Source organism: Suillus plorans (genome assembly GCF_016647745.1).
Source record: "Suillus plorans strain S12 chromosome Unknown HD556scaffold_116, whole genome shotgun sequence".
NCBI classification, from domain to species: domain Eukaryota; kingdom Fungi; phylum Basidiomycota; class Agaricomycetes; order Boletales; family Suillaceae; genus Suillus; species Suillus plorans.
In genome coordinates, this window is record NW_024537500.1 from 108,062 (window position 1) to 122,071 (window position 14,010).

General features: G+C 39.4%; 1 protein-coding gene across 1 annotated transcript; it reads left to right on the forward strand.

Moving 5' to 3' along the window:
• Positions 1–9,635: 9,635 nt before the first annotated feature.
• Positions 9,636–14,002, forward strand: HD556DRAFT_1314471 (uncharacterized protein; the record flags this gene model as incomplete). Its single annotated transcript, XM_041300937.1, has 10 exons — positions 9,636–9,873; positions 9,910–9,987; positions 10,041–10,109; positions 10,177–10,265; positions 10,433–11,094; positions 11,153–11,602; positions 11,661–12,437; positions 12,496–13,121; positions 13,174–13,230; positions 13,283–14,002. Coding segments are annotated over 10 exons (3,766 nt in total), but the record flags the coding sequence as incomplete, so codon positions are not given.
• Between the last annotated feature and the right edge of the window lie 8 nt (positions 14,003–14,010).

Here is a 14,010-nt window from a genome sequence, read left to right on the forward strand (position 1 = left end):
AATCACAGTCTTATTAACACCAAATGAACACTGATTTTTTTGATTTATTTCCATTGTTGGTCACGATATTACCTGTCTCACACACCTCACCCCCATTTATTACTTTGCTGTAGTTTTGTGTTGATTGCTGAATTGTAGGCTTGGCCTGAATCCTGAACTTGAATGGCTTGCCACACAAAGGCCGACCCATTCTTCTGTTTCATCCTTACTCGTGCTGACCTCTCCATGACAATAGAATGTATGTAACACACAGCATTCTCATGGTAATTTTGATATTTTATGTAGATCTATGACTTCTTGAACTCATACCTTACGTGCAACCAAACATATCCTAACCAAGCTTCATTTGAAAATCATCATTTGTCCAGAAAATTCCAGAACATGTCAACATGTTCTTGAACATATTTTTGTGGACATTCATGCTGTTGTGCTACACCTATGATTAAACCACATCTCCAACATTTCTTTTCTTCACAAATTTATCTTTCTGAAATAGAGAATACAGTATGTGAATTACTGTCTGAGACAGATATACATCTGTATGGTAAAGCTCTCCCACAGTTAGGTGAAACACATACCGAGGAAAGTACATGGACAGTTTAATATTCCTTAGCATGGTTGAGAGCCCATGTCTGTTAGGTTGCTAACCCTATTTGAAATGAACACATGTTCAAGTATGGATTTATTACTGAGTCGGTGAAGTGTAACTAAGAATTGAGAGGTTTATATGATAAAAATACAAATGTCTCAGGATAATTGTCCTCACTTGTCTCATTGGGGTGCAGACAACCCAGGATATAGCTTGGTACAGATATGCGTAAAACTTTGACTTTCTCATCTATCCTGCATTGGAAAATTCCAGGTAGTCTGGGACTAACCCAAATTCATTACACACCTATAAAATACACTTCACATCATTTACTTAGCCATCTGAAAAGTTCTATGTAAAGGCAACCAAGATATATAAAGGAAAATATGATTGTACCAAGGTGTTAGTGTGTCACCTAACCATCTCTCCCTCCATTATTTTCAACTAATCTTACATCAGTATCAAATATTTTAAGAACAAGTGTTTCAAGTTGGGAAATTCATATGGAGGCTGAAAAAAATGAACCTTGAACTCAACTTTAGACCATAAAAACTGATATTTCCATGTATTTTAAAATAAATTACAAGGGTAGAGCATGAGACATCACATAAACTGTGATATGTCATTTTATAGTCAAGTTATAGGGGCACAAATGGTTCAGAAGAAAAAATTAACTCACTTTGGAGATTCATTGGAAATACAATCATTTCTTACTCCCAGGAGTGTATTTATTTGTGCTAGCAAATTTGAGATATGAATTAAGAGTAGTTAATTTCTTCCAGCAAAAAAACCCATCATTTGAAGCCTAGAGCAAGAATTATTGTCACACAAACATGTAGGACCTACTTGGAGTGAATATTGCAATATAAATGCCCTATGTTCTCATGAAAAAGTCTTGAATGTATGTGTGACCTTAATGACATGGCCAGTGCTTCATTCATTTATGAAGAAGTGCTATATACATGAGTGACCTATTTGGAGTTAGTATAAAATGACTTAATACCTATGATACTGAGTCAGAACGGAGTACACCCTCTTGATACAGTGTTAAGCAGACAAGCTCTGAATATTATTGACCCAGACATTTGAGCCATCTATACTAGATAGGCTCATGATTTATAGTCTACAGCATTTGGTGTGCTCAAGAAGTATAGTTAAATTTGAAGATAGTTATCGAGCGGTCATCTCAATATGAGACTGATTGTTACTAGAAACATCAACCTGGATTAGTAAATCATACATCTGTGGTGTTACATTCATTGGCTGTAGTACTATATACATTGCCTATGGTGCTACACTCTTTGTCTGTAGTGCTATAGTCATTGCCTGTTGTATTATACCTATTGCCTATAGTGCTACACTCATTGGAGTACACCCTTTTTATTTAGTCTTAAGTAGTCAAGCTTTTAATATTATTGACTCAGATATTTGGGCCATCCATACTAGATACGCTTGTGATTTATAGTCTATAGCATTTGATATTATGCTCACTCAAAGAAGCATAGTTGAATATGAAGATAGTTGCAGGATGATCATCTCAATATGAGATTAATTGTCACTGGAAATATCAACTAGAATTAGTGGATTATACATCTATAGTGCTATACTTATTGTCTATGGTGCTAGAGGGACATTTTATACCTTATATTCCACTATATTGAAAAACAGTAGAATTTGACAGTATTTTAGATGAAATAGAGGGTGGAAAATTGATGTTTAATAACATTAACTCTATAGGTCTACAGATGTGAAATATGTTGGTCATATTAATCTACTGTGTGGCGTGGAAAAAAATTCTAAAGAGAGATAGATTAATATTGGGTCTTGTACTATCTAGCTGCTATACTTAAAGAGATTGTATTCAACTATAGAGTATCTAGCTGGGCTCTGGCTTGATGAATAGGATGAAGAGAAGGAGAATAGTGTGTCACTGTAATTTAAGAGAAAAATGATAGCCAAACTAGGCTTCATCAGGAAGGATTTACTAAGTTAAAGTAAGTGCAATCTTAGTCATTAAGACAATTATCAACATGACTATTCTGCAACTGTCTTCATATTTAAGTTTGCCTGTGGCACTATATCCATTACTTGTGATAATACAACCATTTCCTTTAGTACTATGTACACTCTTTGCCTGTGGTGCTATATTCTTTGCCTGTAGTACTATACTCATTGGTTGTGGTACTATATCTATTGCCTGTAGTATTATACTCATTGGTTGTGGTGCTATATTCATTAGCAGTGATGCTATATTCTTTGCCTGTAGTACTACACTCATTTATTGTGATACTATATTTATCGATTGTGGCGCTATATCCATTGCCTGTAGTATTATACTCATTAGTTGTGGTGCTGCAACCATTGACTGTGATGCTATATTCTTTGCCTGTAGTACTACACTCATTTATTGTGATACTATATTTATCGATTGTGGCGCTATATCCATTGCCTGTAGTATTATACTCATTAGTTGTGGTACTGCAACCATTGACTATGATGCTATATTCTTTGCCTGTAGTACTACACTCATTTGTTGTAGTACTATATTTATCGATTGTGGCGCTATATCCATTGCCTGTAGTATTATACTCATTGGTTGTGGTGCTTCATTCATTGACTGTGGTACTATATCCATTGCCTGTGGTAATACACTCATTGTTGTGGTACTACATTCATTAACTATGGTGCTACACTCTTTGTCTGTGGGGTTATATTCTTTGCCTGTAGTATTACACTCATTGGTTGTGGTGTTATATTTATTGACTATGGCACTATATCTATTAGTAGTGGTGCTATATTCATTAGCTGTGGTGCTAGGAAAGCATTTCATATCTTACATTCCACTATGTTAAAGAATAGTGGAATTTGACTGTATATCTAATAAGATAGAGGTAGAAAATGTTTAGTGACATCAACTCTATATGTAGTACTATATCAACTAGATATAGTGCTAGAGAAGCATTTTATCTCTTCCATTCCACTATATGAAAGAATAGTAGAATTCGACTGCATATCAGATGAGATAGAGGTATAAAATTGATGTTTAATGACATCAACTTTATATGTAGTACTATATCAATTAGCTATAGTACTAGAGAAGCATTTTATCTCTTCCATTCCACTATGTGGAAGAACAGTAGAATTTGACTGCATATCTAATGAGATAGAGATATAAAATTGATGTTTGATGACATCAATTCTATATGTAATACTATATTGATTAGCTGTGGTGCTAGAGAAGCATTTTATCTCCTCCATTCTACTATATAGAGGAACAGTAGAATTTGATTGTATATCTAATGAGATAGAGGTATAAAATTGATGTATAATAACATCAACTCTATATGTAGTACTATATCAATTAGCTGTGGTACTAGAGAAGCATTTCATATCTTACATTTTACTATATTGAAGAACAGTGGAATTCGACTGTATATCTAATGAGATAGAGGTAGAAATTTGATGTTTAATGACACTGACTCTACAGATCTACAGATACGAAATATATTAGTCAAATTAATCTACTGTGGGATGTAGAAAAAATATTCTAAAGAGAGATAGATTGATGTTTGATCTTGCACTGTCTAGCTGCTATGCCTAAACAAATGATATTCAACTATAGAGTCTCTGGTTGAGCCCTGACTTAATGAATAGGATAAAGAGAAATAGAACAGTATGTCACTCCAAATTAAGGAACAAAAGATAGTCAAACCTAGGCTTCATAAGGTAAGATCTACCAAGTTAAAGTGTAATCTTAGTGGTTTAGATAATTATTGAGACTACTATTTTACAACTGTCTTCACATTCAAGTTTGTCTATAGTGCTACACTCATTGGAGCACACCCTCTCAATATAGTCTCAAAAACAAACAAACTTTTAATATTGTTAACTTAGATATCTGAGCTATTCATACCAGATAGGCTTATGATTCATAGTTCACAGCATTTGATATGCTTACTTAATGAAGCATAGCTCAATATAAGACTAATTGTCACTAGAAACATTAACTAGGATTAATAAATTACACATCTGTAGTACTATGTCTATTATTTGTAGGTTATCTGAGATTGGGGCTTGACATAATTTGGCAATAGATGTATAAAATAATCTAAGTCACCCAAAGAAGTATAGTTGAATATGAACATAGTCGCAGAGTAGTGGTCTTAATAATTATCTAAATCACTAAGGTCACACTTACTTCAGTGGAACATAAGGTATAAAATATTCCTTAGGGGTATACTGTATGACTTTAAATTGCACCTTCTCATCTTCCAACTTAAGAGGTGAGTTGTTGTTGTTTCTAGCTGAGCATAAGCTAGTTGCTTGTACTGGATGTAAATTCTAGAGCTTTAACTTAAAGCATATCAATTGAAAGGAAGAATATCTCTGAAGGGAAATTTCATCTAATGTTCTAATATACATATCAATCTTCTTATTTCTTCAGCGAAGGTCAAGATAGAGACTCCAGGGTTGAATACTATTTATTTAGGCATAGCAGCTAGGTAGCACAAGATCTAAGAATCTAAATATATAGAGAAGAGGCAGGAATAACAAACTCTAACTGTGTCTTCCCTATGTCTGGAGTTTGTTCATGAAAAGTTGTGATATTGGAAATTCTATTTCAACTCTTACTGGCTCATTCATATATCTAGTAGTTATTTATAGTATCTGCATTGTGTTTTATGATGAATTTTATATAACAAGCAGTGATTTATACTCCATATAGGTCATCCATATATCTGGGACTCAGTCATTGAGGAATAGTGTATGATTGAAATACATATAACAGAATTAGAGGTGATTTTTTTTGCTTTGATGGTATTCTTATCTTGTTGAAGTTGAAGCTTCAGTGTTTGCATGAAACAAAGTAACCAGCACATCCATATCTGCAGACTAGGATATTTATGTTCATGTTTTTTCTGCCTACATAATTACTTTCCTTTTACCATTTGATATAGAAGGAATAGATGATGTCTGGGGTGTTGTGTGGAATCATTCAAACTTTTACTCAGTCTACCATATATCTGAGATTTGATCATAGATGAATAGGGTATTTATATTTCCATGCTGACTCCAAATATTTCACTCATATACCAGAGATCATCTTATGATTGAATATGAGCTAGAGTAAAATTGATTTTTAGAGAAAAATTACACTAGAGTGGATGTGGTTAAATACTATAAGATGTGGATAGATCTGAATTTGTGTGCTCGAATTCTTACATACATTATCAAGGAGATCTATCTGTATTTATATATTCCCCTCTGTAGATTTTTGTCCACCACACCATCCAGTGTCATGCATGGTATGTAATTCATATCATACTAGTCATATACAGAGAGCAGTAAGGAAGTTATGAGAGGCTGCCTGGCCCTCTGTTATTAAGTTACCTCTCTATTTTTCATTTGGTTCATTGTCTTGTATTTTATTTCTCACTTTTCAGCCTTATTTTATCTTATATTTTTAGGTTTTTTTATTTGGCTTTTTTTAGCCACCAGATTTATTTGTCAAAGTTTGTATCTCTTTATTTATTTCTGACTGTACTTTTATCCAGCTTCTTTCAGCCACTAGATTTCATTTGTCAGCATACCATGTGACTGAGGAATACTGTAAGAATCAACTCAATTCAACACCCTTGTATGACTGTGACATGCTGGGTCAATTCAACATTCTGACACTTAGGCATATGACACGTGACACACCAAATATTTCGGCACATTGAATTACAAATTAGGCAGGAGGACGTTATCATGACGATGACAAGAGCTAGATTTTGCAGATAGTCAGAATGTACGTCGTACAGATACAGCGCAAGTCAGACTCACATAGTTAGAACCGCTGCGCAAATCCGGGGTCGTCACAGAAGCAAATTTTGATTTTATTGTGACGTCAAATGGTTTCAACACAAGCACATGTTACGTGTGACAACTACCTAATTTCAACACCAACACCACCGACTGTGACACGTGACCGTCAAATTGAGTTGATTCCTACAGTATTCTAGTTTGTAGCATTATTTAAGCTGACTCAATATATTTAGTTATGATTGGACATGCTTTGTTATTATACTATCTTACAGGGTGGTGACTACAGTTGACTGTCTCATAATGCATAATATTGGTCCCCAAGGTCTGTCATGCTATGTGACCAATTGAGCTAAACCCCCTTAATTTCCTTATATAATAATACATAACTGTCCAATTTCATTATGTACTATTCAATATGGTAAATATAGTGTGGATGAACATGGTCCCAAGGTCCTACCATGCATTATGAGATAATCAACTGTATATAACTTTCATTATCATCATTCTATTCTGAAGTTATATACTACCTTACAGGGGTTGACTATAGAACTTTTGTTATTATGGTTCTACTCTAAGTTATATACTATCGAACAGCTTTCATACTAAGCTTTATATGTACACATAAGACTCTCTCTTTCAATCGAAAGTGAGACATAAATCTAAGGACGACAAAGTTGAAACAGACTTTCATAGGTTGAAACATGACCTACTAGGCTGAAACAAACCTAATAAATTATCCAGAAAACAGAACATTCCATGACATACCATAAGATTATACAAGAAGAGGATAACAAACTAAATCCTTTCAAAAACTCACCACATTATCTCTCATGAAAACTAGAAAAGTCAGAGACCATGGACTTAAGGACTGGCAAGAAGTTTTCACCATGTATAATAGTGTTGTCATTATATATAACTTTCATATAAAACCTTTAAGTAACAAGACACTGCTCGATCCTTTCAGTGAAAAATATGTTCTGTTGGGTGATCTCCTAGGGTTGAGAAATGATGATGGTTATCAATGCATTCAAGATGAATAATTCCTTTCCCCCTGCAAATTAATAGCTCTCTATTTAAAGGAAATTGACTCCTATGTTGTAAATCCTCACAAAAGAAATCACTAGATGTTGATGGTAATCTATCATTACCAGGTTTGTCTCAGCACACAGAATTATGTGCTGCTGTAAGTGCCCTGCATAGCTGAATAGGTGAGTTCACTCAATCTTACTTTGATAATCACAGATTTATTACAAATCTAACATATATAAGCACGAATAGCCACCAGCTCGGTGTCAATTGTGTCCACCCCGTCATTCTGTGCAGCTCTGATGCACACTCTCATCGTCTCATATTTGCTTTTCATTCCTTGCTTCCAGCACTATGGCAACCAGCTGCACTTTTCACAGATTAGTTGGCATTCAAAATGCCTCTAGATATAAATACGACAATAAGCATTACTGGAAATATGAACAAACCCCTGACTACTTAGCAATGCTAACTGCACCTGGAGTGCCTCCACATCAACTGGATCTCAAAATAAACTTTATACATATGCGCGATACAATGCAACCTATCTGTGGAAAAAGGATTGGTGAGAAATGCGCATGTACGAATAACTGCCCTGCATCGTCAATTTGTCAAACTCCAACTGCTCCACAACCTCGAAAACCACTGTATTCCGTGTATCACGTTTTCGTTACATCCCTATCGGTCTAGCTGGACTGTGAATCGCAAGCAGTTTCCTTTGAGACTAGCTTATGCAACGACTTTCAATGGATGCCAAGGACTCACGCTCTCTCGCACTGTTCTTGATCTCAGAACAGATCCTTTTGCGCATGGTCAATTATATACTGCGCTATCTCGCTTATTTTCAGCTGGGAATGGGACGAGAGATACAGCAAACATAGTGTACAAGTCTCTGCTTTGGTAAATGGAACACAACGACTGAAGGTCATCGCTTGTATGATATAATATTTAGATGCAACATATTTATTCTCTCCAGATATGTGTCCTGAGTGGCTTGGCCATTACAGCTCACAATCGTCCATCACTGTTCTGATGCTTGTCCACATGTTATTCCAATCTATCACCCGTACATCACTGTTCTGATGCATGTCTTTATTAACTAGTGCTCAATTTCTCCATTAAATGTTATCTATATTATCCATCAGTGATGAATAAGCAAGTTCCAGTTGTTAATCGACATTTGTCCAGAACAGTCCAGAACATGTCTTGAACATATTTGTGTGAACATACATGCTGTCGTGCTGCACCTACAGTTAATACACATCTTTAAGGTTATTTTCTGCTACAACTGTCTTCTTTATGCTACATAGAATGAGAATATATTATGTAAAATACTGTCTGGGATACAAACGTTCAAATGTCCAGAACATCCGAAATGCCGACATGTTCTAGCTCTATCAAAGATAGGTGAAACCCTGAACAAGCAAGTAAAATGTGCGACTCGATCTTTGTCTGCAGGGTCGATGGCCCATATGTGTCATTTTTCTAATCATATTTTAAACAAACATATTTGCAAGTATGGATTTTGCACTAAGGGAAAGGTAAGATTTAAATAAAGATCGAGAGATTCTCCTGCTTCGGATTCAATATCTTCATCCTGTGAACACAAAAGTCCCGAGTCCCAAAATATGTGTAGCCGTCCCAAAATAGCCATACTCCACCAGAGGGCGCAATGCACTTGTCACGCGATGTCAATTCAAAATATTCCGATCACTGCGCGCGATTTTAATGTCCCTCCATTCTTCCAAAATTCAAGAAGTTTTTTTGGGGCGCTTTATTTTCATCGACCAGATAAAGACGAGAATATTTCTTTATGTGAATGAAAATTGAGTGAGAGGGCCCATTTCTGCTCAATTTCTTCCCTTTTTTTTTACAGAAAGAACCGATCATACGATCAGTGCTGAAGGACGGAACTATCGAATTAGACTTCTCCAACAGCTGTCCGTCGCTTCCTTGTACAACTACTGCGGATTGATGTGTCGCGAATTTGTCGTAAATGCTGTAATCAGTCCATCATTTTATTTTCCGTGCTACGCCTTCATTTTTTTTCATCCCTGCAGGTGCAGGGCTATGTACATGTCTTCATAAATATATAAAACCTTCAGAGGGGCATAAATCCACCCATCCAACGATAAAACCATACCTATCATTACATATCCTCTGTCTACTATAAATGTCCGTCAACCAGACCTGTGACCATCCTGGATGCACCATGGGACCATTCCAGACTTCCAAGACAGCTAGGAAGCACCGGTACCGGTACCACTCTGTCCCTATCCAATTCCTAATTGGCGGGCTTCAGTATATCATAGGCCAGTCCGATGGGAAATACACCTGCCCGCTCCCAGAGTGTAAAACAATGTTCAAAAAACGTGAAGATATGCAATCACATATCACTACCGACCATAATGAGGATGAGAAGGTCAAGGTTTTTGATACTCCAGATTATAGTGAGTACAATGCAACATTGAGTCGTTGTTTAGTAGGACTGACTTTCATAGTGGTGGCCCCGTACCATGTTATCGTCCATCAAAACGCCATTCCGGATGACATTTCTACCGTTTGTCAGTCTATTTGATGTCACCTTATTAATTTGTATGTTAACCAATCGATCAAGGTTCTGGGGCGGTACTGCCTGATATTGTAGTCCACAAGGCCTCTTCCGCTCAGGATATTGGCGTCAGAGGTGACGTATATTTAATTGCAGAATTTAGAAGGCTATGCTTAACAATTTTTCCATGTCGTTTACACAGGATCTTCAATCAATGTGGAATCTAGGACCGTATCGTTGTTGCCTTCGGTTGACTACTTGATGTCAAATGAGGTTCTGGATTCACTTGGGGTATGCATTCACAGTCATCTGAAAATCCTTCTCTGCTACTCGTGCCGGGTGGCATTGACCTCTAGCATGGTATCGGGACACAGGAAAAACCACCACAATTTATATAAAGTACGTGTATCACTTGTATTGTACATCCCAAATTTGACACTACCATCCCACATGACTAGATACCTTCAGCCACATTGCAGTCCTTCTTGGACTTTTGCTCGGAGTCACACATCTACGACAAACCAGAGCATGTAAAGCTACCCACTCCAGGGGGACCACCTGTCCAGCTCATTGCAGGCCCAAGTGACGGATTTGCATGCACAGCATCTGCTGATTGCGCGTATGTGGTCAAGGATATTAGCACCATGCAGCGACACAGTAGGGAAGCGCACCGCAACATTGGCCTGATAGAGATAAAATATCGATCTTGCCAGGTACAACGTATCTTCACCGGTGTACGCAACTCATATTTTGAGGTCTCCCACAATGTGGCGGCTGGAACCAGACCTGACGTCAAGGCCATCCTTCAGGCCACGTTCCTACCAGCAATTGACGTTGCATTAGTCGTTCCAGCTGATACAGAGAGGGAAAGGACACCCCTGACGCGTTTTATGGGTTGGGATAAATTCAAGGTAGACCTACGAATGAATCCCGCGCAGAGACGAGCAGCGGACGAAATTAAGAGCAAACATACTGACGATGAACACGATGGTATCCTAGTGGATCTTGCTTCTACTGTGCGAGAACACATGGCGAAGGCATCCACCATCTTGGATGGTCACCCTCACAGGTTGAGCTTGTCTAAGCTGCTGTTGTACGGTGACGCAATCCCACGGGACAAGTGAGTAATTCAATCACATCACAACAACTGCATCCTTAACCCATATCCGCGCTTACAGTGACAGTCATTGGAGGCCTGTGTCGGATGACAACGCGGACTATCCAAACTTTATGCTACAATTGATGAGATCGATAATGCGCATTCACCTTGGATTTCCGCTGGATTTCTCGTTTCAGCTGTCCGCCGTGCAGACTCATTGTCTCGAGGAACTTGTTAGTGTCCTGCGTGACGAGGACGCATCCCCACGTACCAGGATGATCGTCTACCACAATCTTGCGTGGTCCCTAGTGGATGCAGATCCCGATTTGTGCGTGGTAGATCGATGGGCAAACCCAATCAAGCGAGCAATTTGGCTTAGGGCATTGCGTCCGGACGGAAACTTCTGTGAAGCGTCCACACTCACACCCGACCTAGCAAAGCTGAAATACTTTTGCAACATCACATCTCTCCTCGAAGCGCTGATGGACAAAGAAGAAGATACAGATTCCGTCCATTTCGACGACCACGAGTGAGTGCCCCTTTGCAATTTCAAGCCTGCAAGCACTGATAATTCATTTGGTGCGAAGTCGCGTCATTCGTGTTCACCAGCGGGTTCTACGTCTCGGGCGTGCCACCACGTTCAACATAGTGTATGAGATGCAACAGTATGCGTCGTCTGTGTCGTTCAATCAAACCAAAGAGCCGAACGTTTATGTCGATCCCGACGTGAAATCCATCACGATAGGCACGGAAACCATGTTTATGGACAAACTCAGAGATGGGATCCAGAGGCTCTTGCAGGACCTAAAGTTCCGATATTTGGAGCTGACGCACGACGTTGTCATGCTGAAAGTGGTCCCAGAGCAGGTCAAAGACGATCTAACCAACTCCACCCGCGGCTATTCGCTGTTGTCAGAGGAACCTTTCTACAGGAAGCGCCACGACTTGCTATTCCACTTGGTGGATGAATATGATCTTGCAATTGTCGACAACGCTGGACGACTCGCATGGAACATCCCTGCAATAAAGGACCTCCTCAGACGCTCGCTTCGTGTCTGGGAGCCTCTGTACCATTTGATGTATATCACGACTCACATATCTTGTCGGGGGACTCAGTTCATAGACCACAAAGTCAGCAATGCGGACAGGCATCGCAACCTTTTTATGCAGGGCAACGAGATGTTCCTCCTGACCGGGTACAGCAAAAAGACTGGTATCACAGATCGTGACTCGTGCACTCCAGGGTTCGTGCCCAAGGACATTGCATTCTGGGTCCTAGAAATGCTCGCAGGTGGTTTACGGACGGCCGAAGCCATACTGGCTGGTGTTGCGTATGGGACCCAGTCGGAACATATCTATAGGACGTGAGCATTGTCCTGAAGCATTGATACAACTTAAATTCGTTTTGACATATTGATTTAGGTACCTGTGCGTCGGTGATGGAGAGAGGATTAGTCCGACCGTTTTTTCCGCAAGACTACATCACTGGAACCATGATTACTTCGACTGCCGATGGGGAGTGAGAGATTTCCGTCAATGCGCAATCACGATTGGTCGTGAATTCATCACCCCTGACGACTCGTATGACCAAGCAGACAACATTCTCGCTGAATCTGCCGATCACTCCACTGGAGTGGACCTTAGTTACTACGCCGTCGTTCAAGGAGCAGTTCCTCGACTGTCCAACAATAGTATGTGCAGGCATAGATGGATGGGAGATCAGTGGCATAGCATCCTTGGACTTGGTCCCTTACCACCTCCGGAGCCAATCAGAATCAGTCGAAAGAACATCGCTAATGGTACCAGTCTTCAATCTATGTTGGACATGGTACGGAAAACCACGAAAGAAACCCTTACATCATTTCTGGACGCCCACGCATCAAAGATACTCCAGCACACTGTCTGCAGCACCTCAGCACAACACTCAAAAGATGCCACAGCCAATGTAACTATGCGAGAAATATCATCACCGCTACCAAGCACCTGGAAGGATAGGTCCTTAAGGTTGAGCGGACATTTGGATGACTTGTTTTACGACGAGAGCGAAGGTAAGTAACACAATCAAATATATCCGCAGGACAACTATATTACTCTTCACAGTTATTCATCCAGATCTACCACTGTCATCAGGGACCAGTGGGTACAATGAGAATTCCAGTGAGTCCAACCACCATTGTCGTACACTTCAGAATCTCATGTCATCCCCAAGGCATGAATCATTCTGTTGCTGTGTCACCCACCGCAAGTGGTTATATTCAATGCGGAAATATGTTATCAGACTCTCCACTTCCATCGTCATCAATCACAAGCATCTCACGTACCGAATACATCGAGGGGTCGGTAACATCATCTGGCATCGTTCCAACCAGCGATAAGGGCGAATTGACTCCTATCTATGATCGGAAGGGTAAGGGTAGGGCGTATGAACCCGGAACACAGGTGGCGCTCAAAGACATTCCTGGAAGTAGCCCCGTCTTTGATGATGCTATGTCCTCAACCATATCTCCTGTCGCGAACGTGAAGCGCAAACGTGGCACCTATAAGGCAAGGGAAGTTCGACCCACAGATGTAGGAATTTCTTCTACAGAAAGACACACGTCTCATTTTCTCCAACAGCACCAGTCCATCCCAGATATGTCCAGTGAAACTCCTCTCCCATCAAATGTATACCGGACTCAGAAGCATGCAATACAGCAAAAACGGCCGATAGAAGATCAGGAGGAACATTCCAGGCGTCCAAAACGTATTCGCAGGTTGTCGATGGAGGAGATCATCATCTCCAGCGATCAAGATATTTCGAGTGTAGAGGAAATTCCATCGAAACGTCGGCATGGACAGCGACCCGCGATGCGAAAGACTCCTGTGGAGGTTGTCACCATCTCTAGCAGTGATAGCGACTCAAGTCCAGATGAGAACATTCCCATAAAACGTCTTCGA